General features: G+C 40.4%; 1 protein-coding gene across 9 annotated transcripts in view; it reads right to left on the bottom strand.

Annotated features, from left to right (window-relative positions):
• The window catches only part of TLK2 (tousled like kinase 2), a 143884-nt gene that overhangs the window by 27941 nt on the left and 88606 nt on the right, over positions 1-27337 (bottom strand). For 8 of the 9 annotated variants that reach the window (XM_017950826.3, XM_017950827.2, XM_031657661.1 and 5 more), the window contains 6 exons: positions 25898-26034; positions 17650-17802; positions 14285-14351; positions 12509-12606; positions 10888-10969; positions 4878-4969 (listed from right to left, as the gene is read on the bottom strand). In XM_017950826.3, coding sequence (XP_017806315.1) covers positions 4878-4969; positions 10888-10969; positions 12509-12606; positions 14285-14351; positions 17650-17802; positions 25898-26034 — 629 coding nt within the window. Of the gene's footprint in view, positions 1-4877; positions 4970-10887; positions 10970-12508; positions 12607-14284; positions 14352-16602; positions 16668-17645; positions 17803-25897; positions 26035-27337 lie in introns of all 9 variants that reach the window. The other variant, XM_017950834.3, reaches the window with a different exon arrangement.

Genomic DNA, 27337 nt, shown 5'->3' with positions numbered 1-27337 from the left:
ACCGGGTTTCACCATATTGGCCAGGCTGGTCTCAAACTCCTGACCTCGTGATCCGCCCACCTTGGCCTCCCAAAGTGCTGGGATCATAGGTGTGGACCACTACGCCCAGCCCAGATTTTCTTCTTTTTTTTTTTTGAGATGGAGTCTTGCTCTGTCTCCCAGGCTGGAGTGCAGTGGCCCGATCTCGGCTCACTATAACCTCCGCCTCCGGGTTCAAGCGATTCTCCTGCCTCAGCCTCCTGAGTAGCTGGGACTACAGGCGTCTGCCACCACCCCTGGCTAATTTTTGTATTTTTAGTAGAGGCGGCGTTTCACCATATTGGTCAGGCTGGTCTCGAACTCCTGACCTTGTGATCCGCCTGCCTTGGCCTCCCAAAGTGCTGGGATTACAGGCTTGAGCCACTGCGCCCGGCCCCAGCCCAGATTTTCTATTAGTAATCATACACATCACCAAATCTAGCTCCTAAATAGGATGCATTACAATTTGTTTAGAATTTAAAGGCTTAGGGGCAATAAGCAGGAGAGGAAAAAGTATGTACATTTTTGTTTTACAAAACTGACTAAAAAATACATTCAAGAAATAGTAAAGAGAATTTAATACAATCTTGTTGGGTGTGGTGGCTCATACCTGTAATCCCAGCACTTTGACAGGCTGAACTGGGAAGACTGCTTGAGCCCAGGAGTTCAAGACCGGCCTGGGCAACACGGTGAGACCCCATCTCAAAAAAAAGAATTTAATATGATCTCATGTGCCCTGAAGGAGGTAGCACCTGATTAAGAGGGGTAATTGCTATGTCCAAATAATCTCCTACATGGAGCTTCTGCAACTGCAGAGTCACAGAATCATCAGTCCCCTTTCTGCCAGCACACTTGCATTTTAAATTACATTCCTTGTAATATTGCATGTGATAAAATAAGGGTGCTGCTGTCTTTGTTTCTGAGACAAAGACACAGTGGCTCAGGCTTGTAATCCTAGCACTTTGGGAGGCCGAGGCTGGTGGATCACGAGGTCAGGAGATCAAGAGCATCCTGGCTAACACAGTGAAACTCTGTCTCTACTAAAAATACAAAAAAGTTAGCCGGGCGTGGTGGCAGGCACATGCAGTCCCAGCCACTCGGGAGGCTGAGGCAGGAGAATGGCGTGAACCCGGGAGGCAGAGCTTGCAGTGAGCGGAGATCGCGCCACTGCACTCCAGTCTGGGCGACCGATGAGACTCTGTCTCAAAAAAACAAAAAACAAACAAACAAAAAGTTTAAAAATCTAGGGACTAAACAGATCACTGTTTTAAGTTATTTTTCACTCTAGCATGCTATAAATGTATAGCGCTCGACCCTTTTAACTTCTTGATTTTGTGCATTTTAGAGCAGAAACCAATTTCTCTTTTTGAGGTACAGAAAACAGAGTAAACAAGAGGCGGCAAAAATTTAAGAATCAAAATGTCATTCAAAGTCCTCGCCAATTAACGGAATTTGAAGAGTGTCGCTGAACCTGTGCCCAGCTCTAAACCTGCATCTCTTACTTCATCAGCAAGGCAATGACTGAGCCATGTTCAACTTTCAACTTATAATCCAAGTGATCCATGTACTACAAACACAGAGACTTTAATGAGAAACTGGAAGAAACTCATCCACCAAAATGTCTTTTACTCTCTTATAAGTTGATATATATTTAGATTTTTCAAAATGCTTGCTTTTATGTTTAAAAAATTAGAATAGAGTATCATACAAAAGCATACTAACTCCAATACAAATTACTTCTGCAAATAATTCTACATGAAATTTTTCCTACTGTAGAATTTTTAATATGTTATTTGAGGGAGTTTAAGCAGTTCAGTAATACTAAATTTTTAAAATAAATTTTTTAAATAAAATTTGTGTTTTTATAATGTAAAAGTAAAATACAATCAGTTTACTTTTTGTTTATGGTAGGAGGAGGAGAGGAATGAAGTGACAGAATGAAATTCAAAATACAACAAAACAAACATCTTTTATTTTCTTTTGAAATTTGCCTTCTTTTTTATCAGAATAAATGTCTTGATTCCAGATGGGACTGGGAGGTCATCCCCATGAATGGAAAAGCAATTAACAGACCTTACTAGCAGGGTTATAGCATTTTCATATTCTACAATGTCACAACACTGAAGTATACTACTTTTTAGTTTAATACTGATTTTTTTTTTTTTTTTTTTGAGACTGAGTCTCGCTCTGTCGCCCAGGCTGGAGTGCAGTGGCCGGATCTCAGCTCACTGCAAGCTCCGCCTCCCGGGTTCCCGCCATTCTCCTGCCTCAGCCTCCCGAGTAGCTGGGACTACAGGCGCCCACCACCTCGCCCGGCTAGTTTTTTGTATTTTTTAGTAGAGACGGAGTTTCACTGTGTTAGCCAGGATGGTCTCGATCTCCTGACCTCGTGATCCGCCCGTCTCGGCCTCCCAAAGTGCTGGGATTACAGGCTTGAGCCACCGCGCCCGGCCTTAATACTGATTTTTTAAAGCACTCATCAATGTCTGTTATGTGCTTGATGTAAGTCTCCTTTTAGTTCAAAGCAGTTAATGACATTTTGTCAATTCACCATTTTCTATAGCCTGAAATATATGACTATGATTTCATATCACTTAGAAAGCCAATTCTTTCAAAAGAAAGGTGGAGATACTTAAGAATTGTCCCCTCAGTGCTGCTTCCTGATTGGCGGGAAAAAAAAGAACTCCCCCCACCCCCCCAAAGCAAGAATGGAGGCCATGAGAACTCACATAACCTCTCCCCAGGGTGTCTGCCAAATGGGAAATGCCCCCTCCTCAGATGAGCTCAAGCACCATGATCCCCTCTCTGATGAGAAAACAGAGTAGAAAGGCACCAACGCCAGCCTGGAACTTGAATGGCAAAGAACTTAAGACAAATAAGACCATCCCCTTCACGTGCTCTCTGACATCCAATCCATACCCGCCAGGACTCAGAGTGCTTGCCAACTGTTTGAAGGAGGGACAAGGCCCGGCTTCCACTCCTCACTGTTTCAAAAGGCTAGATGAGCAGAACACCCATCTGCAGTTGCTGTGGTATCCAACACTAGAGTTCTCTGCAAGGTCAGCCAGAAACCTGGATACTCAGACTAGGCAAAATACATACAAGTCTCAGCACAGGAACTATGTTCTCGAGGTTGACCAAGGTTGGTCCCTAGAGGGCATTTTTAAAGAGAAGCATGTGCTGGTCTAACACCCTTAGGCATTCTTAGGGTCTCAACACAGTAGGGGTATTGCTCATTTATAACTGGTCAGAACAACATGCGCTTTCCTTCTCTGAAGTGCTCCTGGCCCCCTCACTACTGCGTGCCACTCATCCCTACATGTCAAGTGACTGGAATGTTCTTATAATAATGTAACTGCCTCTCAGGAGCATCTGGACTGCAGCTGCCTGTCACCTAAGAAACACACGCAGGGTGCCACAGGTCATCCCTTCTCCCTCTGCTAAGCCCTGTTGCTCTTAATGTAGCAGGAACCTTCCCTTCTCCAGTGCTGAGCCCCACTGCCCATCTGTCTGGAACAGGAAGAACTTCTGGGTTCCTGATGAACAAGAGGTATAGAGAAAGAGTTGCCTCGGACCAGGCTGGAAGCCAACTAAAGGGCTACTTCAAAGACCACTGTTTTTTCCCTTCCAAATTATTATTTATTAAAACAAAAACAAAAACAAAACAAAACAAAAAAACAAGACTGCCTTTATAGAAACGAGGTGTTTATCAAAAAAGCCCGTCCCCTCCTTTCAGGGGCAGGACTTGTCTGATTCAATACTTGTACCAACAACAAGGAAACAAAACGAAGCCCAGTGGGGAACCTAATAGCAAATTAAGTCTGCATAGCCTCTAAAGCAAATGAGCCATGAACTCCAATGTTCAGGAGCTTGGGGGGATATAGGCAAAACCTGACATTAGTGGATCAAAGCAATTCACAGCTGTGCAAATAATAACAATTCATTTTAAAGAAGCCCCCTCTCCCCACGCCCCACCCCAAGTACAGATGAAGACTGCCACTAGTACTGTTCTATAGAGAAGCAAGCACAGAAAGTGGGACCCTGAAGACCGAGAACTTTGAGATGGGCAAACTGCGACAGGAAGGAGAACATAGCACAGAGAGGCTGAACAAGTCAAACAGGTACCACGAAGACACACCAGGTGCCCCCAGTCTCTTCCAGAAGGAAATGACTGAAGTAGCAGAAAGAACCCACCAGCAGCTCCCTAGGGTCTAGTTTCTACAGACAAGCAACCATGATTTCTTTTTTTTTTTTTTTTTTGAGATGGAGTCTCACACTCGCTCTATCACCTAGGCTGGAGTGCAGTGGCGAGATCTCAGCTCACTGCAAGCTCTGCCTCCCGGGTTCACGCCATTCTCTTGCCTCAGTCTCCTTAGTAGCTGGGACTACAGGCGCCCACCACCACGCCCGGCTAATTTTTTGTATTTTTAGTAGAGACGGGGTTTCACTGTGTTAGCTAGGATGGTCTCGATCTCCTGACCTCGTGATTAGACTGCCTCAGCCTCCCAAAGAGCTGGGATTACAGGCGTGAGCCACCATGCCCGGCCAGCAACAATGATTTCGAAGGCTTTATTTACTACAGCTATTTCTAGCCACAAAGGAAAGGAAGGTTAAGGGTACTGGGGCTTTGGATTAAGGAAAATCTGGATTTAAATACTAGCTCAGCCACTTCCTGTTACTCCAATTCTGTAAGCATCAGTTTCCTCATTGTAATACTGAGAATACATTTATTATCTTAGAGCAGTTATGAAGATTACATAAAACAAAACCAACAACAATGCATGTAAAGCTTGTAGCATAATGCTCAAACTACAGGTATTATTTAATTTTAAAAAGTCAGACACTCAAGTATCACTTACTTGTGGTAATTCTCCTTTTTCTCATCTCTCCAGTTTTTATTTAACTGGTGAATTTTCACAGCTACGTATCTTTGCTCTGTTAGATCAAATGCCTATAAAGAAAGAGAATAAATTATATACTGGGCAAATGTGAAGAAGAATTACAGGCAACTGATGTGAGCCTTTAACATATAACATAATCAAAGTCCAAAATACATTATTAAATATATCACATACTTGTATCAGTCTTGCAACCATCTTCTTGAAACTTGTGATTAGATAATTTAGAAGTCTCCAGACACACTGGCACCAAGGGGTTTAGAACATAAAACCAGGCCAACACCACAAACAGAAAGATAGCCCCTGCCTTCAGAATCATTTCCCAACCATGCTCTTTCTGGACACCATCTACTCCCCGTCTGGGACCCGTCTCTCTTAGGTTGCTCTTGTCCTTCAGTTGACACTGGGACTTTACAAACTTCAAACATCCTGCCACTTTTGAAATCCTAGGGACACACACTGTCTGCCTCCTGGAGAAAATAACCCCTCACAATATACTTCTTTGGCATGATTATTTACAAAATAACCCTGTAATTTGGCATATTGTTTATTAAAATAAAAAGAGAAACAAGAACAAAAAACAGCCCTGCCTTTAGTCCCATCTCTATCTGCTGGGCAAATAAAAAGTGGTTTTGTTGTTGTTGTTGTTTTTGAGACAGAGTCTCGCTCTGTCGCCCAGGCTGGAGTGCAACGGTGCAATCTCAGCTCACTGCAACCTGTCTCTCGGGTTCAAGTGATTCTTCTACCTCAGCCTCCTGAGTAGCTGGGATTACAGGCACGCACCATCAAACCTGGCTAATTTTTGTACTTTTAGTAGAGACGGGGTTTCACCATGTTGGTCAGGCTGGTCTCCAGCCCTTAGGTGATCTGCCGGCCTCGGCCTCCCAAAGTGCTGGGATTACAGGTGTGAGCCACTGCACCTGGCCGAAAAGTAGTTTTTAATTCCAACAATGGATGAAGTTAGTGACACCAAGTCACTTCTCCAGCACTGTCCAGAGGTAGGAACCGGCTTTCCCCAAAGGCCACCACTGCTGGCAAGTCCTGCATCAGCTAGGTAGTGCTTGCTATAGCACAGTGAAAAAGGTAACATGGAGTTTTGAGGAAGCTGGGTGTAAATCATTATTTGATAAAGTAATCTTTCAATTGAATTGAAGATTTCCCTCCAAACAAAAGAATTTATTGCATAGCTCCTTTAGAATAGTTTTTCTTAGTTTGTAAAGTTCAGATTAAAAGCTTACCATTTCAGTTTCAACACTGTTATCACCCATCTGTTAATTTCCACAAATATACAAATACATGAAGGCAACAAGTGCAGAAAACAGTCCATAAATAGGGTGATCACTACTTTACAGATCTTTCTAAACGTAAGTTTCTCTAGGTAAGCACTGCATGTAGAGAGAGCTGCTTATAGAGAAACTTCCATCATTTATACCAAATTAAAACCCGTATGTTTAAAGTATAAAAACCACTCACTTCAGACATATCTTATTTCACAAAAACTGCAATATTTTTAATTTTTTTATCTAGACAAGTCCTCAATGTGTTTGCCAGGCTGGTTTTGAACTCCTGGCCTCAAGTAATCTTCCCACCTTGGCCTCTCAAAGTATTGGTACTCAGTATCATTTCCCATCCATTCTCTTTCTGGACACCATCTATTACCATCTGGGACCCATCTCCCTTAGGTTGTCTCTTGTCCTTCAGTTGACACTTTACAAACTTCAAACATCCTGCCACTTTTGAAATTCTAGGGACACACACTGCCTGCCTCCTGGAGAAAATAACCCGTTATTGGGTTAGAGGCAGTAGAGGCCATGCCCGGCCAAAAACGGAAACTTTTGAACTTTTTTCTTACAGAATCTTCAGTCCATCCACAATCATGAATATCATCATGGCTTCACACCAGAAAATCATTTCAAATAATTTTTAAAAACAGTAAATACCACCCAATTTGTAAGAGTACCAATGCTATTTCAAGCATAATTTTCTCTAACTACACTGTACTTCTAAATCCAAGACACTGTGACCTACCACTGACTTAAGAAAGGATTTTGGAGAGTGGAGAACGAGAGTGGAGAACAGCGAAAGAAAAACTAACTGCACACATCACTGCAAGAAGTATTTAGATCTCAGAAATAAAATGTGTGGGGCTGAGCATGGTGGCTCACATCTGTAATCCCAGCACTTTGGGAGGCTAAGGAGGGCAGATCGCGAGGTCAGGAATTTGAGACCATCCTAGCCAATATAGTAAAACCCCATCTCTACTAAAAAAATACAAAAATTATCCAGGTGTGGTGGCGGGTGCCTATAATCCCAGCTACTCGGGAGGCTGAAGCAGGAGAATCACTTGAACCTGGGAGGCAGAGGTTGCAGCAGTGAGCCAAGATCACACCATTGCACTGCAGCCTGGACGATAGAGTGAGACTCCGTCTCAAGAGAAAAAGAAATAAAATGTTTGAAGAAATACATTAGGAAAAAATACGATGATGAAATTACTAAAAGTAACCAGGAGGCACCAAGAACCAATTTTGATGTTTCAAAATTACATACACTTCTAGGTATATATCCAAAAGAATTGAAAGCAGAGTCTCATAGAGATATTTGGACACCCAAATTCAAAACAGAACTACAGGCTGGGCGCGGTGGCTCATGCCTATAATCCCAGCACTTTGGGAGGCAGAGGTGAGCGGATCACTTAAGATCAGGAGTTCGAGACTGGCCTGGCCAACACAGTGAAATCCCATCTCTACTAAAAATACAAAAAAATTAGGTGGCATGGTGGTACACACTTGTAATCCCAGCTACTGGGGGAGGCTGAGGCAGGAAAATCACTTGAACCCAGGAGACGGAGGTTGCAGTGAGCCGAGATTGCACCACTGCACTCCAGCCTGGGCGACAGAGCAAGACTGTCTCAAAACAAACAAACAAACCAAAAACAAAAACAACAGCACTATATACAATAGGCAAGAGATGGAAGCAACCCAAGTGTCCATCAACAGAAGAGGATAAACAAAATGTGGTACATACAATAAAATATTAAGTGACCTTAAAAAGGAAGCCAATCCTGTTACATGCTATAGCATAGATGAACCTTGAGGACATTATGCTAGGTAAAATAAGCTGATTATGAAAAGATGTAACATGATTCCACTTCTGTAAGAAATCTAAACATAGTCAAATTCAGAGTAACAGAATGTAAAATGGTTCCAAGGATGAGGAGGAGGGGGAAAGGAAAGTTGGTTAATGGCTACAGAGTTTCAGTTTTGGAAGATGAAAAAAAGTTTGAGATCTATTTCACAAAAACGTGAATGTACTTTACTGAACTATACACTTAAAAATGGTTAAGATGGTAAATTTTATATCTATCTTTTTATGATAAAAAATTACAAAGAAAATAAACTAAGAATTAAGAATGAACATAAATAAAAATGAAGAAAGCAGAAAGAATGAAAGCAGACATTAATGAAATTGAAAACTAACGAAATAGCAGATTTCATCAACAAAAAAGTTGATTCTTAGGAAAAAATTAATAACAACACTGACTAATCTCTAGCCTATCAATCAAGAAACACAAAAATAAAAATTTTACAAGAACAGAGAAGTAACTAGGATGTGGAATATCTATCTATCTTTTTTTTTTTTTGAGATGAGTCTCGCTCTGTCGCCCAGGCTGGAATGCAGTGGCCGGATCTAGGCTCACTGTAAGCTCTGCCTCCCGGGTTCATGCCATTCTCCTGCCTCAGCCTCCCAAGTAGCTGGGACTACAGGTGCCCGCCACCACGCCCGGCTAATTTTTTGTATTTTTAGTAGAGATGGGGTTTCACCGTGTTAGCCAGGATGGTCTTGATCTCCTGACCTCATGATCCGCCTGTCTTGGCCTCCCAAAGTGCTGGGATTATAGGCATGAGCCACCGTGCCCAGCCAGTGGAAAATATTTTTTAAAACTCTAGGCCAAGCATGGTGGCGGTAATCCCAGCACTTGGAAGACTGAAGGGTGAAGATCACTTCAGGCTAGGAGTTTGAGACCAGCTTAGACAGCACAGTGAAACCCTGTCTCTATTAAAAAAGAAAAAATATATAAACGAAATAGATTTCCTAGAAAAATTAAATTACCAAAACTGACTTAAGAGAGAGAAAATCTGAATATATCAATAGTTGTAGAAGAAACTGAAAAGACAGCCAAATGTTTTCCACTAACACAACATCTCCCAGGTGATTTTTCTTTTCTTTCTTTGTAGAGGCATGGTCTTGCTACGTTGCCCAGGCTGGTTTCAAACTCCTGGGCTCAAGTGATCCTCCCGCCTCGGCTCCCAGAGTGCTGGGATTATAGACATGAGCTGCTGAGTCTGGCCTGCCCGAGAAGTTTTTATGAGTCAACTCTAAGGAGCCAACAATTCCCAAGTGATGAAAAGGGTTCCAGAGCATGGAAAAAAGAGACTTCACAACTCTATCTAACGAGCTAGGATAATTATGACATCAAATTTTGACAAAGCTGCTTGCATACAAAAGGTGACTATGGGCCAATCATACTTATAAGCACAGATTAAAAAATACAAATAAGATACTAGAAGCCAGGTGCAGTGGCTCATGCCTGTAACCCCAGCACTTTGGGAGGCTGAGATGGGAGGACACTTGAGCTCTGGAGTGGGAGGCTGCAGTGAGCCGAGACTGCACTGCTGCACTCTAGCCTGGGTGTCAGAGTGAGACAACGTCTCCAAAAAAAAAAAAGGCACTAGAATATCAAAACCAGTATGGTAGTGCACTAATCGTAATACAGTTCTGGAGATGAACAGTGATGTAGTGATGTCAGTTGCACACACTGTAAAAGTACTTAATACCACTGAAACATATACTTAGTAAAATCACAGTGGGGTGCAGTGGCTCACACCTGTAATCTCAGCACCCTGGGACGCCAAGGCAGGAGGACTGCTTGAGCCCCTAAGTTGAGACCTGCCTGGGCAATGTAGCAAGACCCTCTCTCTACAAAATATTTAAAAATTAGTGCACTGGGCCTGTGGTCCCAGCTACTCAAGAGGTTGAGGCAGGAGGCTTGCTTGTGCCCAGCAGTCTGAGGCTGCAATGAACTATGATTGTGTTACCTCACTCCAGCCTGGGCAACAGAGCAAGACCCTGTCTCTAAAATAAATAAATAAATAAAACCGCAATTTAAAAAAAATTAGAAAGAAAACGGCAGAACTAGTTTTAACATTTTTATTTGCAATGAAAACTATTTTACTAAAAAGATTTCCCATATATAAATTCATACGGGCATAACATAAATCCTAACAGTTAAAGCTGTACATCTGAAAGGTACAGCTGTGCAATAAAGACTACTTAATAAACAATTCTATACTTTACAGACAGGTGCCAGAAACATGTAGAAAAATTAAATCCACATGTTATGGATCTGTAGCTATATTTAAAACATACTGAATCCCTCATTTGGTAAAAATCAACCTGGAGGCTCAGCAGCCTGTACTTCGCTGGCCCAACTGAAGCACTCTTTCAGAGAGCCAGAACACTCTTTCAGACTTCAGTGCTAGTAAATGATATTAGAACACTTCTAAAACAAAAAGCCGGTTTTCCAATTTTAAAAAATCTATTCTTATTGGAAATAGGTTTGACACATCTATTCTGTACAAGAAATAAAGATAGCACATACTCTTTTCTAACAAATATGAGGCAGAAAGTACAGAACCAGAATAAAAATCATCATAATTCCACCACCCAGTATACTTCCTTCTTGTTTTTTAAATTTATAATTATTTATTTTTCAAACTTGAAAATGACAATACTGTATTCTGCTTGGTCACTTAGGGTTAAAAGCTGTTTTCCCAAAGACACAGGTTTTTAAAGTTTTTGAATTTCAACCAATGGATACCAACCTATAATTATCAGTATTTTTAATGTTCTCCAAGTTGGTAAGAGCCGATAATTTAACTCCCAGTCTTTGTATCCAGTTCCTTATACTTACCTTGTAAACTTCACTGAAACCTCCTCTACCCAAAAGATGTAACAACAAATATCTGTCATTTAGCGTTGGATGATCTTTAAATCTGTGGAAACAGGGAACATGGAACACCCTGAGATCATGGACTACAGTCTTCCACGCTTGCCAAATTCCCAGAATATCTAACACATTATACATACAATTATAGCTACTGTTGGTAGTTTGACAACACCAACATGGCAAATACTGAGTATAAAGTTACCCAGTTCAAAGAGGCAGTGTAATTACAATGAACAGCACTAGCTGCAGAGCCACAGGACTTGGGTGCTGGTCTCAGTGTAGCTACACTAGACCTTTCTTGCTCCTCCTGCTTTTTTCTGTTCTGCTATACAATGAGGGAGGGTAGATTAGAGTAGACCAGAGATTTTTAAATTGTGCTATTTGGCTCCTCCAAACTGTTCAAGGGCCACATGTTCTCACCATTTCAAAAATACATACAGTAAAATTCCAAGACACTTGCTATTTCCTTAAAAACAGATTTGATTATAAAGTGAGTCACATGTTCTATGTGCATTCATTATTCTCTCTTTAAGACAGATAAAACTGTGTTCCCTATATTAGATTCTCTTGGGTAGTTTCTTAGTAATATGATAAAGAAATGACAAATTCTGGCAAAAACAAATTTTAAAATATTTGTGCCTAGTTCCTGATCTTAAACAATCTGACTAATTCTGAAATTACTTTACATGGATTCTAAGAAAGTAGCATGCCTATTTGGAGAGACATTACTGCACGGTGGTTTGGATGAAAAAGATCCAAGTTTAACTCTTTGGTCACATTATTTATGAGTCCCTGGTCAAGTTAATTTACTTTCTCTAAGCTTGTTTTCTGATTGATGTATTAAAGATGACTGGGTTATCCTGCGGATTAAATGAGAGCACTAAGGGCACTTAGGACCAGGCCTGATACACAGAGAGTTCTCACAAAGTGGTACCTGCTGTTGTCTGCCACTTTAACAGAAAGAAAGGTCCAAAGCTCGTATAAGCCAAACAAAAATACACAAGCTGTGGCTTTATGAAAAAACGTTTCAGGGTCCAAAAAAAAAATGGGGAAAAAACAGATTACTTATAAAAGCCGCTTTCTACTTTTAACCTACTTTGCCCAGTTTCAATTCATCTACAATTAATGTACTGAACTTAAGAGTCTTACTTAAAATGTCAACACCTGAATGGCCCTTAAAGGTCATTCAGAAACTGAGTGTCATCTCAACCCAATACTCTTTCCACAACACCACACGGTGACCCATCTTCCCTTTCTTAAGGCTCTGTAGGGAAATCTGAATATGCCACATATCTCAACCATTTACAATTACGAAGCCATATTGTTTTAGTAGTCTCTACTCATGTAAAAATGCTCTACGTATACACATATGTACTTAATATATAAATTTAATACAATTGTATATTTAAACCAAGGCAAATCATAATTTTGTTTACAAAATTGTATTAGATGCTACAAAAGAGCTAAATACACTGTGGAATCATTTATGTAACTTACATTAAGCAAACACATTATTCTAGACCATTCAATTCATAACATAAAATGCTTAGCAATCTCCAACCCAATGTACCCCCAAGTAGCTTACTGTGAATTATCTTCATTATGTATCCTTTTTAGTTCCCTGATATGTAGATTTCTAACCCTTTCTAGCCTCTCCAGCTCTGCCTGGATCTCTGCTTCCTCCTAAAGCGAAAAGGAAAGAAATAGCACAGGGATCTTATTTCAAAAACAATAGCAGACATTTATCTTATGAAAGGCTAGAGGAAGGTGCTTTGCATTGAAAGATTTCTTTTTAAGCGATAAGAATTTTAATCATAAAAATTAGCCCATAGAAAATAATAAAATTCAAACCATACAGAGGAGTTCAGTGAGAAAAGTAAAAGTTCTCTACCCTCTTCCTCCCTCCTCTCCATGCCCACTCCTGAGATGTAACCACTATTAAGTTTCTTACACAAGTTTCCAGGAATGTTTTGTGCATATATACACAGACATGCAAACATTTTTTACAAAAATCAGGTTATCTATCCAGTTCTCATCTTTAAGTGTGGATTACACTTGGTGCCTTAAGTTCTACTTATTTTTATGTTTTATTTTTTGAGACAGAGTTTCACTGTTGTCGCCCAGGCTGGAGTGCAGTGGCGCGATCCCGGCTCACTGCAACCTCTGCCTCCCAGGTGCAAGCGATTCTCCTGCCTCAGCCTCCTGAGTAGTTGGGATTACAGGCACACGCCACCATACCCAGCTAATTTTTTGTATTTTTAGTAGAGATGGGGTTTCACTATGCTGGGCAGGCTGGTCTCGAATCCTCACCTCAGGTGATCCACCCACCTCAGCCTCCCAAAGTGTTGGGATTACAGGTGTGAGCCACCATGCCCAGCAAGTTCTACTTATTTAATAAGCTCTGAGAACCCAGTGGGAAAACAGCATGAAAACTAATATGTGAAATAAAAAACAAAAGCACACATACCAAAAGCAGTTCAGTAAATCCTTACTAACCATTATCACCCATAAACAGCATTGACCAATGTATGGGCTTCTGAATTTTAAGAGCTGAGCAATCTACATCTAAGATATCTCAGTGAATATCATCAATAACAAATTCTATATTATGTGCCTTTGTGTTTGAATAAGGTTTGGCGTAAGACTTCCTCTTTTGAGCTAGTTTAGGCAAGGAATAAGAGCTGCTATGTGATTTAAAATATGATTTAAAATCTTCACGTCAATTTCAAAATCATCTGCTCTTATTATATATTAAAATTTTACTCCAAAGATAACCACTTGGGAAGCCTTATGATGTATACAGAATTATCTGCTCACAGATCACTGGGGAAAAAAAAACACTCTTATTGGGTTGCTGGAATTGACTTGAAAATGGAAAGATAGGCCAGGCATGGTGGCTCACACCTGTAACCTGTAATCCCAGCACTTTGGAAGGCTGAGGCAGGCAGATTACTTGAGGTCAGGAGTTCGAGACCAGCCTAGCCAACATGGTGAGACCTCGTCTCTACTGAAAATACAAAAATGAGCTGAGTGTGGTGGCATATGCCTGTAATCCCAGCTACTTGGGAGGCTGAGGCACGAGAATCGCTTGAGCCCAGGAGGTGGAGGTTGCAGTGAGCCAGGATCGTGCCACTGCACTCCAGCCTGGGAGACAGAGTAAGACGCCATCGCAAAAAAAAAAAAAAAGAAAAGAAAAGAAAATGGAAAAATATGAGTTCTACCATTAGGCTACAAGACATGACATGAAAGCAGTCACTCAAGCTTTCTGCTGCTATGTGCAGCTACTATGACCAGAGAGCTTCAACCCCAAATGTAAACTAGGTATCACATTTCTCCAGGGAGATTTTCTCATTACACTTACCTTTTTAAGATGACCTAATCTGAGTTTGAAGATTTCTTCTTGTTCATGGTATTCTGCTAATGTTAACCTGAAAAACAGTGGTAAGTTTCAGTAAACTACTAGAAATCATAGTTTGCTTATTTAAAGAGAAATGCTCAAATATACTATAAGACATACGCAGTTTCAGTCTCAGTTAAAATGACTGAAAGACAGGTTATCTTGTAGTCCTCTGACAAGAGAAAACTTCTGTGATTTACCAGATATGTGAGGGAAGAACTTCAAAGCCAAAAGTCTAATTTGCAAAACATAAAAAAAAAATAAGTGAGCCATATTTTTATATTATTTTTGAAGTGAGTTTTGTCCCATATATTACTCAGATGAAAATTCATTCAGAGAGAGCCAAAAATTGTCTAAAAATCTTTTAGAGGGCATAACAATAAGCCAATGGATTTTATTATTCTTGTTAACACTTAAACCTTGATAGTGTAATAACAAAGAGAAAGATATAGCAGCAAATTAGAGTCTAGGATTTGGAGTCTGAGGAATAGGGTTTAAAGCACTACTAAGCCGCTGGCGATGTGACCTTGGGCAAGCAACTTTAACCTCTTAACTCAGTTTCCTGAAATGCAGCAAGTGATAATACCTATCTAAGAAAGCGTTGCGGCTTACATGACAATGTACACAGAATATTGAAAATGCTATTTAAATCAGCTCTCAAAGGGCTGACTTAATGGGTATTCACGTGTTTCATGTTCCACCTACTCCAACAGCATCCTTATATCTCAAGAATGAACAAGTGGCCAGGCTGGGTGGCTCACTGTAATCCCAGTACTCTGGGAGGCTGAGGGGGAAGGACTTGGAACCAGGAGTTTGAGACCAGCCTGGGCAACAAAGCAACACTCCGTCTCTGTGAAAAAAAGAAGAAAGAAGTTGGGCATGGTGACACATGCCTGTAGTCCCAGCTACTCAGGAGGCTGAGATGGAAGGATTGCTTGAGCCCAGGAGGTTGAGGCTATAGCGTGCTATAATCATGTCACTGCACTCCACCGCGAGAAACAGAGCAAGACTCTGTCTCTTAAAAAAAGAAAAAAGAAAGAAAGAAAATAAAAAAAGATGAACAAGTGAGAATTATTTTTTTCTTCCATCTCTACCTTTTTCGCATTCTAGAAGCATATACAGATATTTAACATTTTTAGATACCACTGTTTAGATACATTCTAAATAGCAGAAGAAAGAGGAAATATCTATCCTATCAACCAGAACAGAGCCTTTGAGGTCTAACTCAAGAAAACATAGAAAGAAGAAGAAACTCACCTACTAGGGCTATCTCTTTACAGATGTAGAAATACTTGTATTTATTACTCCATTCCACACCAGCAAAAAACAGATAAATAAAAAATGATGGCTAAGAATTCTCTGTCTGAAACAGGTTCAGGGCCAAGAAAGGATAATATGACTCACTCCAAGACTCCAGAGGCCTACTTCTGGCTTCTGGTCAAAGTAAGAGCCAATTCACAGATACTCTAATTAAAAACTGGACTGAAAGCCTTCTGGATTGGATTTTACACAGGACTCCAGATGGCAACTGCTTACACATTACTAGCCTAGATAGAATTCTAATTATTGTTCTGTGGCAAAGAAACAACCTATGCCTTCTTTAGCACTCCTAAGCGAATGGTTTTGTGCATTAGCATTAAATAATTTTCAAATAATACTAGAGGGAAAGTCCCTTCACAAAATAAACACAGGAATCATGAAAGAAAACCTTGGTCAGATTAATTAGCCTGGACAATCTTTCAAATCTGAGCCCCTACTTGGACTTGCTGAAAGGAAAATACTTTATATTTAAGACTCTATACTCTTCCCCTCTTCTCATTCTGATTATTGCACTTGACTAGTCTTTAAAATCAAGGGGAAAATGTTTTATAACATTTCGGCTGGGTTCAGTAGCTCGCGCTTGTAATCCCAGCACTTTGGGAGGCTGAGGTGGATGGATCATTTGAGGTCAGGAGTTCGAGACCAGCCTGGCCAACATGGAGAAACTCCATCTCTACTAAAAATACAAAAACTAGCTGGGCGTGGTGATGCACGCCTGTAGTCCCAGGTACTCAGGAGGCTGAGGCAGGAGAATCATTTGAACCCGGAACACGGAGGTTGCAGTGAGCCGAGATAGCACCACTGCACTCTGGCCTGGGTGACAGAGTGAGACTTCGTCTTAAAAAAAAAACAAAACAAAACTATTTGGAGTTACACGAGGGAAGATGTTTTCCAAGTTCATTACACACATTTTTATCACTATACTTAATGTAAGTATTAGTTTATTCGTCTGTTCATCTCACCTAAGTAAATTGTGGGCTCCTAAGGCTGGGGCTGTATCCTTTAGCTCTGTATTCCCAGAAGGGGCCTAGCATAAAATAAGCATTTAACACAGACTTACTAAACGAATATCAAGGACAAGACTTCCCAAAACATCAGATACATATGGGGTGAGGATTGGTGTTAAGCCATGTTTCTCAGTAGAATGAAAGAAGATGCATTTCTAGGATGCCACAGACTTTTAACAATAATGTAATACAAGTATTATTATACCTGAAGTGGATTATGTGTTGTTTTTGTGAACTAATATGAAAACATAAAACAAATGACATATTAGTTGATAAGTTATATGATATACATTTTCTTTGAAGCTATCTTTGGATATGAAACTTACTTTCAGTTAAAGAGAAAGGAAGAAATGAATGGAGAAGGCAGGCATTTGTGCTTAGAATTTTCTACTCCTATACATGGTAGCCATGTAAATATTGTTGAGTGACAAAGAAAAAGATGACTATACTGCAGTTTAAGATACTGGTGTTTTCCTTATATTCCCAGAACAGGAAACAATTCTGATGAGATCAAGTTGTGGCTTATTGGGACAATATCCTTTTCTAACATAACAGGTTTTTGGGGCACTTATCCTAAGTTTGCGACTATTAACGAAGTGCTCTTTAGACCAGTAAAGAGCATTCTTCTGTTTGAAATAGCAGCCAGGTAACTCCCATGAGACGACTACTATACCACAACCTGGAGCCACATGTAAGCAATAATATCATTTCAGTACAATGATGTCTTATTTGTTAACCAGGAGTGGCCAAAAGACATGATGTCAAGTGACATTACTTTTCCCTCTCATTCAAAATGCCCTAAATAAAGAGCAGCTTTAAGAAAATCAATTAATTTTATATGGCATTTATATGAATTGAGCAAATCCATTAATGTAACTGAAAAGAAGGTTTAAACCTGAGTGAACTCCAAAATTTACAACTATTGCCGGTGGTAATCAACAGGACGTTTGTATTTGGGGGTGCGGTGTGGTGTCTCAGCGTTCACGTCAATAAAGAACATACGTTTCATTTTCAGCTCCATTGGTCTTGCTTTTCCGCTGTTTCTGCTCATTGGTTGCAGGGGGGGCCTGACCCATGGCAGGAGGTTTCCGCTTTGCTAACATTTTCCGTTGTCTTTCTATCTCTTCCCTCTGTGAATTTATCCTTTCCTGTTGCCTAGAAATATAAAAGATGTTGCACAAAGAGGGTCAAAAGTTTTACCACAGCTATGGAACACACACAATTTGTCACTTGTGTATCCAATTTCAGAAAAAATAAGCCCCTTTAAGTCAAGAAGAGATCTGATTTTAACTTCAGATTGGAAGGGCCAAATAATCGGTGATAGATGTTTCCTGGGAATGAGTCTGTGCTTTAAGACACTAGTTATTACTATTTTCAGAGTGGGCAGGAAGGAACGTATCAAATTTCTATTGTGACCTTATTTTCTGACTCAAAAGGAACAATTTTCTGATTCCTTTTTAACAGCTAAGAAAACAATTCTCTGATCTGAACCCATTAAAAGTAAAAATTGTATTTTAAAAGTTGTAAAATGTTCCAAGTTCTTTTTTATTTTTCTTTGGATGAAAGCTTCTCAGTTTTGTGTGAAAAGATACCAAGTTTGTAGGATGCTAAAGAAAGTAAACAAGATTTTCTTTTAAGATCTATCCTTTATTCTAGTCTAAGGGAGCCATTACTACTCTACACATCAACCCCGCCCACTGATACAGTGACACCTAAATTAAGTTTTTAAAAGACAAATACATTCAGAGAAAGCACAATAAAGTCTTCAATTAGTAAGAACTCCTTAGGGAATAGGGAACAAAATGAATTAGCATAAAACATATTTTACAGCAGCAGTTAAGCTAACACCATTACCATTAGAGTATTTCCTAAGAAGATGTCAAATTTTTCTGTGATTAACTAGTTTACAAATTAGGGACCAATAAAAACTCCATTAAAAAAAAAACAAAAAACACTTTCTCTCATGTATCCTACCACCTAACAGATATTAAGGTTTACAGACTTGGTATATAAAAATAAACAAAATTGGAGATTAACCATTTAACAGGCTAGTCTTTAAGTCACCCATCATAATTGACAGTCAAATGATAGCTCCCTTCTCCTTCTCCCTCTACTGTGCTTTTCCTCTCATTCTCTTTTGTGGAAGCAACCTTCATTTTTGTGGAATAATAAAATCTTTTTTTTGAGACAGAGTCTCACTCTGTTGCCCAGGCTGGAGTGCAGTGGTACAATCTTGGCTCACTGCAAGCTCCATCTCCCAGGTTCAAGTGATTCTTGTGCCTCAGCCTCCCTAATAGCTGGGATTACAGGTGTGCACCACCATGCCCAGCTAATTTTTATATTGTTTTAGTAGAGACGGGGTTTCTTTTTCTTTTTTTTTTTTTTTTTTTTTGAGGCGGAGTCTCGCTCTGCCGCCCAGGCTGGGGTGCAGTGGCCGGATCTCAGCTCACTGCAAGCTCCGCCTCCCGGGTTCACGCCATTCTCCTGCCTCAGCCTCCCGAGTAGCTGGGACCACAGGCGCCGCCACCGCGCCCGGCTAGTTTTTTTGTATTTTTTTAGTAGAGACGGGGTTTCACCGTGTTAGTCAAGATGGTCTCGATCTCCTGACCTCGTGATCCGCCCATCTCGGCCTCCCAAAGTGCTGGGATTACAGGCTTGAGCCACCGCGCCCAGCCCAAGACGGGGTTTCATCATGTTGACTAGGCTGGTCTCAAACTCCTGACTTCAAATGATCCACCCACCTCGGCCTCCCAAAGTGCTGGGATTACAAGTGTGAGCCACCATGCCTGGCAGAATCTAATTTTTTAAAACCTACTCTCAAATGGAAGTTGCTCTACCCTCTTCCCTGAACACTGTTTTCAGATCTTTTCCAGATTTAGTATAGTGTCTTTCGTGGAAGAACGACAAGCAGAAAACCAAGATTACTCTAGGGTAGATACCCACAATACAGCTTATTTGCACATATCTAGAAGGGCAATGCTGTATGCAAGATTAACCTAATCAGAGTATTACAAAGCAACAACCAGTCACTTGATAATACTATGCCCTTGGCTTCAGGATGAGCCAGGTCACTGATTAGACATCAATTGAACAACAAAATGAAAATTATAATTCAAGAATTTTCTGTTTGCCTGAAAATTCTTTTTGATTATCATTAGCTAGACCTCCTCATCTCTACTTGCAGAACATATATAAGGTTGGCTCTCCACATCTATGGATTCAACCAACTGCAGATTGAAAATACAGGGGGAAAAAAAAAGGATGGCTGCACCTATACTGAATATGTACAAACTTTTTCCCTTGTTATTATTCCATAAACAATATGACAATTATTTACACAGCATTTACATTTATTAGGTATTATAGGTAATCCAGAGGTGATTTAAAGTATATGGGAGGATATGCATAGGTTATATGCAAATACTACACATTTTGTATCAGGGACTTGAGCATTCATGGATTTCGGTATCTGAGGGAGGTCCTGTAACCAATTCCCCACAAGAGACAACTGTATATATCATTCATGGCTTGAAAGAAATCTGGGTTGAGACACAGAATCCTTAAGTAAAATCACAGTATTTCTTCTGGAGAAAACATTTACCTTAACTGAGCATGAATTTCCCAATTAAAAAACTGGTAAACATCTTTAGCTCATTTCTACCCCTTTCAGGGGCCATGAATGTAAGGCACTCTGAACTCCCTACAGATAAACATACAATATACAGTAGCTTAGTGGAGTGCCACAACATTTTGTCTTTGAAGATTAACAGTATTTTGCAAAATTGAGATTTTAGCAATCACCTTTATCAAACATAAAATAAAAACAATCTTCTATTATTTTCAAGGACAATTCATATGTTTAATCTCTTCAGATTCACCAAGAAAGGATCCCCACAGCCATCATATATATAAACCATAACACAAGGGACACAGATTCCAAAACATCTTTAGGGAAATCCTAAACTGCACATTCTGAGAACAAGACTTTGAACATGAAAGTTGATGCACCAAAGATCAATGTTATGTATTTTAAGGATTCTCATACAAATTCTTGATGTTCTTGAAACTGTTTAGCTATTTACATCGAAGAAGAAAAGAATAGAGACTATCAGTGGTACTTCATTTAGATTTATTTTGGGAGTACAAAGTCTGGATTATGTCAAACTATAACTTCTCATAGAACAGGAATCATGTCTTAGCAATCCATATATCCCCCAGCATGTATAACAGTGCCTTTCACAGAGTTGATCTTTATTTCTTGTATAGCATCAATTTTAGAGATTGCTCGCCCTTCATCACCCATAGCAAGAGGCTATTTCTTCTATATTTTACAGAAGTATTGAGGACCCAATAAATCCATCTCACTCAAATCTAAATAACTCTATTTACAAAGCCATTGCCTGCAAAAGAAAAACAAGATAATCAATCTTCTGCACCATTATGAGTTGTATCCCCCAAAAGATATATTAGTCATTAGTGCCTCAGGATATGACCTTATTTGGAAACAGGGCGAATAAAGATATTACTAGTGAAGATGAGGTCATACTGGACACGACAGGACCTTAATCCAATACGACTGGTGTCCTTATGAGAAAAGGAGACACAGAGACGCACAGGGAGAGCACCATGTGAAGAGGAGGCAGAGAATGGAGTTATGCCGCCGCAGGCCAAGGAACACCTGGGGCTGCTACACTGCTGAAGAGGCAAAGAAAGATGTTCCCTAGAGGCTTGAGGAAGTATGGTCCCGCCCCACCTTGATTTCAGATCTTTAGATTCCTGAGGTGTGAGAGAATGCATTTCTGTTACTTTAAACCACCCAGTTTATGGTATTTGTTACAGCATCCCAGGAACGGAAGGCGGGCGCCTTCAGCAGCAACACTACCTTCTACACTTCAACTACACTAGAAGTAACGAGTAGTAAAGGTATTTTAAAAACTGTGGCCGGGTGCGGTGGCTCACACCTGTAATCCTGGAACTTTGGGAGGCCGAGGTGGGCTGATCACTTAAAGTCAGAAGTTTGAGACCAGCCTGGCCAACATGGTGAAACCTCGTCTCTACTGAAAATACAAAAATTAGCCAGGAGTGGTGGCGTGCACCTGTATTCCCAGCTACTCGGGAGGTTGAGGCAGGAGAATTGCTCGAACCCGGGAGGCAGAGGTTGCAGTGAGCCAAGATTGCGCCACTGCACTCCAGCCTGGGCAACAGAGCGAGACTCCATCTCAAAAAACAAAAAACAAACAAAAAAAAGCACGTATTTCCAGTCATTATTTTAACAAAATTATTTAAAGTAATCTGTTATCTATTTCATCTCTGAGACATCTGAAACCTCAAAACTTCAAACAACATGTCAATACCCCAGATGGCTTTGTTGTTGTTTTTTTTTGGAGATGAAGTCTCGCTCTGTCACCCAGGCTGGAGTGCAGTGGCGTGATCTCAGCTCACTGCAACTTCCACCTCCCAGGTTCAAGCAATTCTCCTGTCTCAGCCTCCCGGGTAGCTGGGACTACAAGCGCATGCCACCATGCCCAGCTAATTTTTGTATTTTTAGTAGAGATGGGGTTTCCCCATGTTGGCCAGGCTGGTCTCGAACTGCTGACCTTAGGATATCCACCCACCTCGGCCTCCCACACTGCTAGGATTACAGGCATGAGCCACCATGACCAGCCAGATGAGATTTTTAAAGATTCCCAGCATTTCATATATTCTGTACAAACTGGGAGCTGTGAAATGGTATACAATACCTAAAGATCTAATGTTTATAAAATCAACAAAATGAATGACTTTGTTATGGATCATATGACTGAGAATCAGATGGTTTGACATAAATTGCTTTAAAACGGATACTGGTTGGGAGGACAAGGTCGGTGAATCACTTGAGGTCAGGAGTTCAAGACCAGCCTGGCCAACATGGCAAAACTCCGTCTCTACTAAAAATACAAAAATTCACTGGGCATAGTGGTGGGCGCCTGTAATCCCAACTACTGAGGAGGCTGAGGCAGGAGAATCACTTGAACTCGGGAGGCGGAGGTTGCAGTGAGCCGAGATCGTGCCATTGCACTGCAGCCTGGGTAACAGAGTAAGGCTCTGTCTCAAAATAAAATAAATAAAATGGATACTGGAATTTGTCACACTTCAGAAATACCTGAACTGGCATTACAATGCTGTAAGCTTTAATTTCTTCCTCTAATTACATGCATCTTAAATGATCACAATTTTGTACACAGGTCAAATCTCCCCCCCGCCCCCGCTTTTTTTTTTTGAGACAGGGTCTCGCTGTGTCACCCAGCCTGGAGTGCAGTGGCACAATCTTGGCCTCACTGCAACCTCTGCCTCCCATGTTCAAGCAATTCTCCGGCCTCAGCCTCCCAAGTAGCTGGGATTACAGGCGTGTGTCACCATGCCCAGCTAATTTTTGTATTTTTAGTAGAGACAAGGTTTCATCATGTTGGCCAGGCTGGTCTCAAACTCCTGGCCTCAAATGATCCGCCCATCTCAGTCTCTCAAAGTGCTGGGATTACAGGTGTGAGCCACCACGTCCGGCCAAATCCCATTACTTTAATTTTGTTTATTTCAACATAAAGTCTTAGTAAATAATTTTTATTGCCTTGCCATGGACTGTTTGAGACTTCTTTAAACAAAAAGTGGTGCACTGAATAACATTAACATTTAGTATTTAACATTACTTTCTCAGAAGTATAAAATAAGTTATTTTTTCAACAGATTCAAACATACTGTGGAAAGCAAAAATTACTAAACTGGCCAAAAAATATTACAAATCTGATATAAATTTCCTATTAGACAACGAATCTTCTGTTTTAGGAAATTAAAGATCACTCAAAAAAAGAACCAGGGAACAAAAAGAACAACAACAACAACAACAAAACGGTGTTAAGGGTCCTATTGAGGTTATATGTCATTATCTGATTCATTTTTTAAATGCCTTTAGGTTTGTCTCTTCCCATAAAACCTAGTATTGCTGCTAGTGTTCAGCTACTTCACCCACCAAATTACTTCACACGTCTTGGAGTTTCTCATGTGCAGAACTGTCATCTCTGAGGTTATTAGATATAGCCTTTTACAACTGGAGAATTTCAATTTCTATACTGAAGGAAATTAATTTATTAAAGCAAAATTTCAGGAACTAAAACACCTATAATTAATAGACATCAGCCAGAAACAGCTTTCCAAGAGAAGACATAGATTTCTTGCCATTTATATGGCTTAAAACAGTAAAGCAGCGCTATCTACCTACAGTGAACAGTCCTACTTAGGGATTTCATTTACGTAGTCTCACTTCCTCTGATTTGATGGCTCTACAGCAAAGTCATCATTTTGTATTCTACCATACAGATTTCCAGACCCTCATGGGCATCAAGTTGCTTTTAGAATATGAGATAAAATATTGCTACTATCAGCAGTAAGTTCAATCACTTCTTTTTGTTTTGTTTTGTTTTGAGACAGGGTCTGGCTCTGTCGTCCAGGCTAAAGGACAGTGGTGCAATTCTCGGCTCACTGCACCACTCACGGCATCACTCACCTCTCCTCCTGGGCTCAAGTCATCCTCCCACCTCAGCCTCCCAAGTAGCTGGGACCACTGGTGAGGGCCACCACACCCAGCTAATTTTTGTATATTTTGTAGAGACAGGGTTTCATAACGTTGCCCAGGCTGGTCTTGAACTCCTGGGCTCAATTGATCCACCCACTTCAGCCTCCCAAAGTGCTGGGATTACAGGCATGAGCCACAGCGCCCAGCCATAAGCACTTCTTAAAACTAATTACATCTCTATACAAACTCACCATCTTTCCTGAATCAAAATCTAAAAAGACTGCCATCTAAATAGTAGCCACTGACAGGGCTGCTCAGAGCCACTACCACTACTAGAAGTCAGTGTAAGCATTAGGTGGCTTTGGCCACTATGTGGATCTTAAGTTTTATCTTCTTCTGATTCCATTTTAACAAATTTGGAAACTGGGTGGTATGTCACTTCCAGGGCAACCTGCATTTCTTGGCCAGGATGTTATAAACAGGTATCATACCTCCATGTAACCGCTGTTTATATTGCCCCGATACCTCTGCTATCACCAGCCACCTATGCTTAAGAATGCAGAGTGAATGCTGCTCTAAATGTCTGGTGCTGGCCTAAGAAAAGTCTGTGCTTTCCTTTCAAGGTATTCTTTGACTTGAAAGCCTCTTCACACACCAAAATATACATACATGAGGAACAATCATGAAGCAAAAACATGCTTAATCTAAGTTGGAGGTTAATGTTTCACACATAAAACAAGGACTACTAACATGTAATTCAGAGGTGAGTTTTAACAAATATTATAAATAGCATCAATATTTGTATTTTCTTTCACGCATAAGTTTCTTATTTGTCTCAGTATTACTCAAAAGTAGTCATATGCTTTCCAATTCATACTCAACAAGCTATTTCAGCAAAAAAACACAGGAAGGAAGGAAAGGCAGTCTATAGAACCTTCCGATTCATCATGACCTGGAGATTAAAAAAAAAAGATACACCAAAAGGTACTGCAATCTGAAGATATCTATATACATTTAAAGATCTAAGCTAATGGTAGCTAGTCACACAGTTGGAATTTGAGGATTTTAAATGTTAATTCCCTCCTTGGAATAAATACCTAAATGCTTCAAATCAAAAGTTATGACAAAGACACTGAATGTTCAAGATTCCAAGCTGCAGACAGGCACACGCAATGGGGCTGGTCACCACTGCCTTCCAGGAAGTGCCTCTCTGATGACTGGACACTGTCTCCTTAAATAATCCCAGGAACATGTCCTATAAAGTTCTTCAATGGTTTTATTCTGCTTTATACCTAAACTTAACTCAGGAAATTCTTTCTCAGGTCCTTTCACATTTCATTTTTCTATGGATCCACAATAAATGCTCAACAGACTCTTAATGAAAATTCATTATATAATTAGAAAGATAGAAAGTCAGACCCTAGGTTTTTCTTCCTTAGCTTCAGCAATTCTGATTCTTTTAAGTTTTAATGCAGAACTCATTCTTTATTTTCTGGAACTCATTTTGTATTCCTGATTTTACTTGTGTCGTTTTTTTTCAGGACTTCACTTCATTCGATACATTTCTTTACACATGTGGTGACTAAAAAACTAACTGAAAAGATGACTACCAATACTAGGATTATTAATGACTACAATTACAGAAAACCTAAAAAATCCAAACGAACTTTTCAATTCTCCATTTAATCGTAACAATTCACTTACTTGATAAGATTCTGAAAAGCATAACCATCTGTCCACTGTTCAGTAAATGAGGCCCCATGTCGGACAGTAGTAAAGTGGCCCAATCTCAAGCGGTCTTGCATGCTCTTATCTCTACATGCCATCTTCTCTTGTTTTGACTTAGGGGAAACAGACAAAAAAAGGAATTCAATACCAATTAGCATGGATAAAGACACTTCTTAGAAACTAAAACTAAAACATTTAACATTATCAGGAAACATACTGTTGAAAACCATACGCTTTCTCACAACAGTCAATAATGACTCCTTGGATGACTTACTATTCCTATTCAAACAAAGTAAACAAGATAGAATAATGAAACAACTGCAGGTTCTTCCTTGGTAAAGCTTTCCCAATCTGTCTATGTGTGTGCGTGTGTTTTTTTTTTTTAAAGACAGAGTCTTGCTCTATCACCCAGATTGGAGGGCAGAGCCATGATCTCGGCTCACTGCAACCTCTGCTTCCCAGGTTTAAGCGGTTCTCCTGCCTCAGTCTCCTGAGTAGCTGGGACTACAGGTGCGCGCCACCACACCCGGATAATTTTTATTTTTATTTTTTGAGACGAGGTCTCACTCTGTTGCCCAAGCTGGAGTGCAATGGTGCGATCTCAGCTCACTGCAACCTCCACCTCCCGGGTTCAAGTGATTCTTCTGCCTCAGTCTTCCAAGTAGCTGGGACTACAGGCACATGCCACCATGCCCAGCTAATTTTTGTATTTTTAGCAGAGACGGGGATTCACTATGTTGACCAGGCTGGTCTCGAACTCCTGACCTCGTGAGTCACCCGCTTCAGCCTCCCAAAGTGCTGAGATTACAGGCGTGAGCCACCATGCTTGGCCAATTTTTCTACTTTTTGGTAGAGACTGGGTTTTGCCATGTTGGCCACACTGGTCTTGAACTCCTGGCCTCAAGTGATCAGCCCACCTCCATCTCCCAAAGTGCAGAGATTACAGGCCTGAGCCACTATGTCCAGCCTGCCTAGGTGTTTTTAATCTTAAGAGTTCAGCATCTCACATTTGGGCCACATCAATGCCTAGCTCTTAAGCTGTTTCCCTATTTTCTGTTTCTTCTCTAATCTTTTCCAGAGAACTGCTGACAATTCATCTTCTCAGAACACCACTTTGCACACTTCCAGTTTGATGTTCCAAATCTTCCATGGGTCTTTGCTACCAAACTTTGGATCCAAACAAGAAAAACTCCTCCATGCGCTAGAAGATTGTATCTGCCTCCCTGCAGAATTCTTACTCCAGAACACCTTATATACTCCTGATTCCTGAGAACATCATTTATTGAACATAGGTTTATTTAAAAACAATTATACGTCATGAACTGTAAGAATGTTAAGTACAGAACATAGAAAAAAACTGGTGTTCACAGCCTAGAGAGGCGGGGGGTTATAACCACTAAATATATTAATTGGTAG

Source organism: Papio anubis, chromosome 17, assembly GCF_008728515.1.
Source record: "Papio anubis isolate 15944 chromosome 17, Panubis1.0, whole genome shotgun sequence".
Lineage (NCBI taxonomy): Eukaryota > Metazoa > Chordata > Mammalia > Primates > Cercopithecidae > Papio > Papio anubis.
Note: the sequence above shows the minus strand (reverse complement) of the source record. Positions and strands in the feature narration are given on the sequence as shown.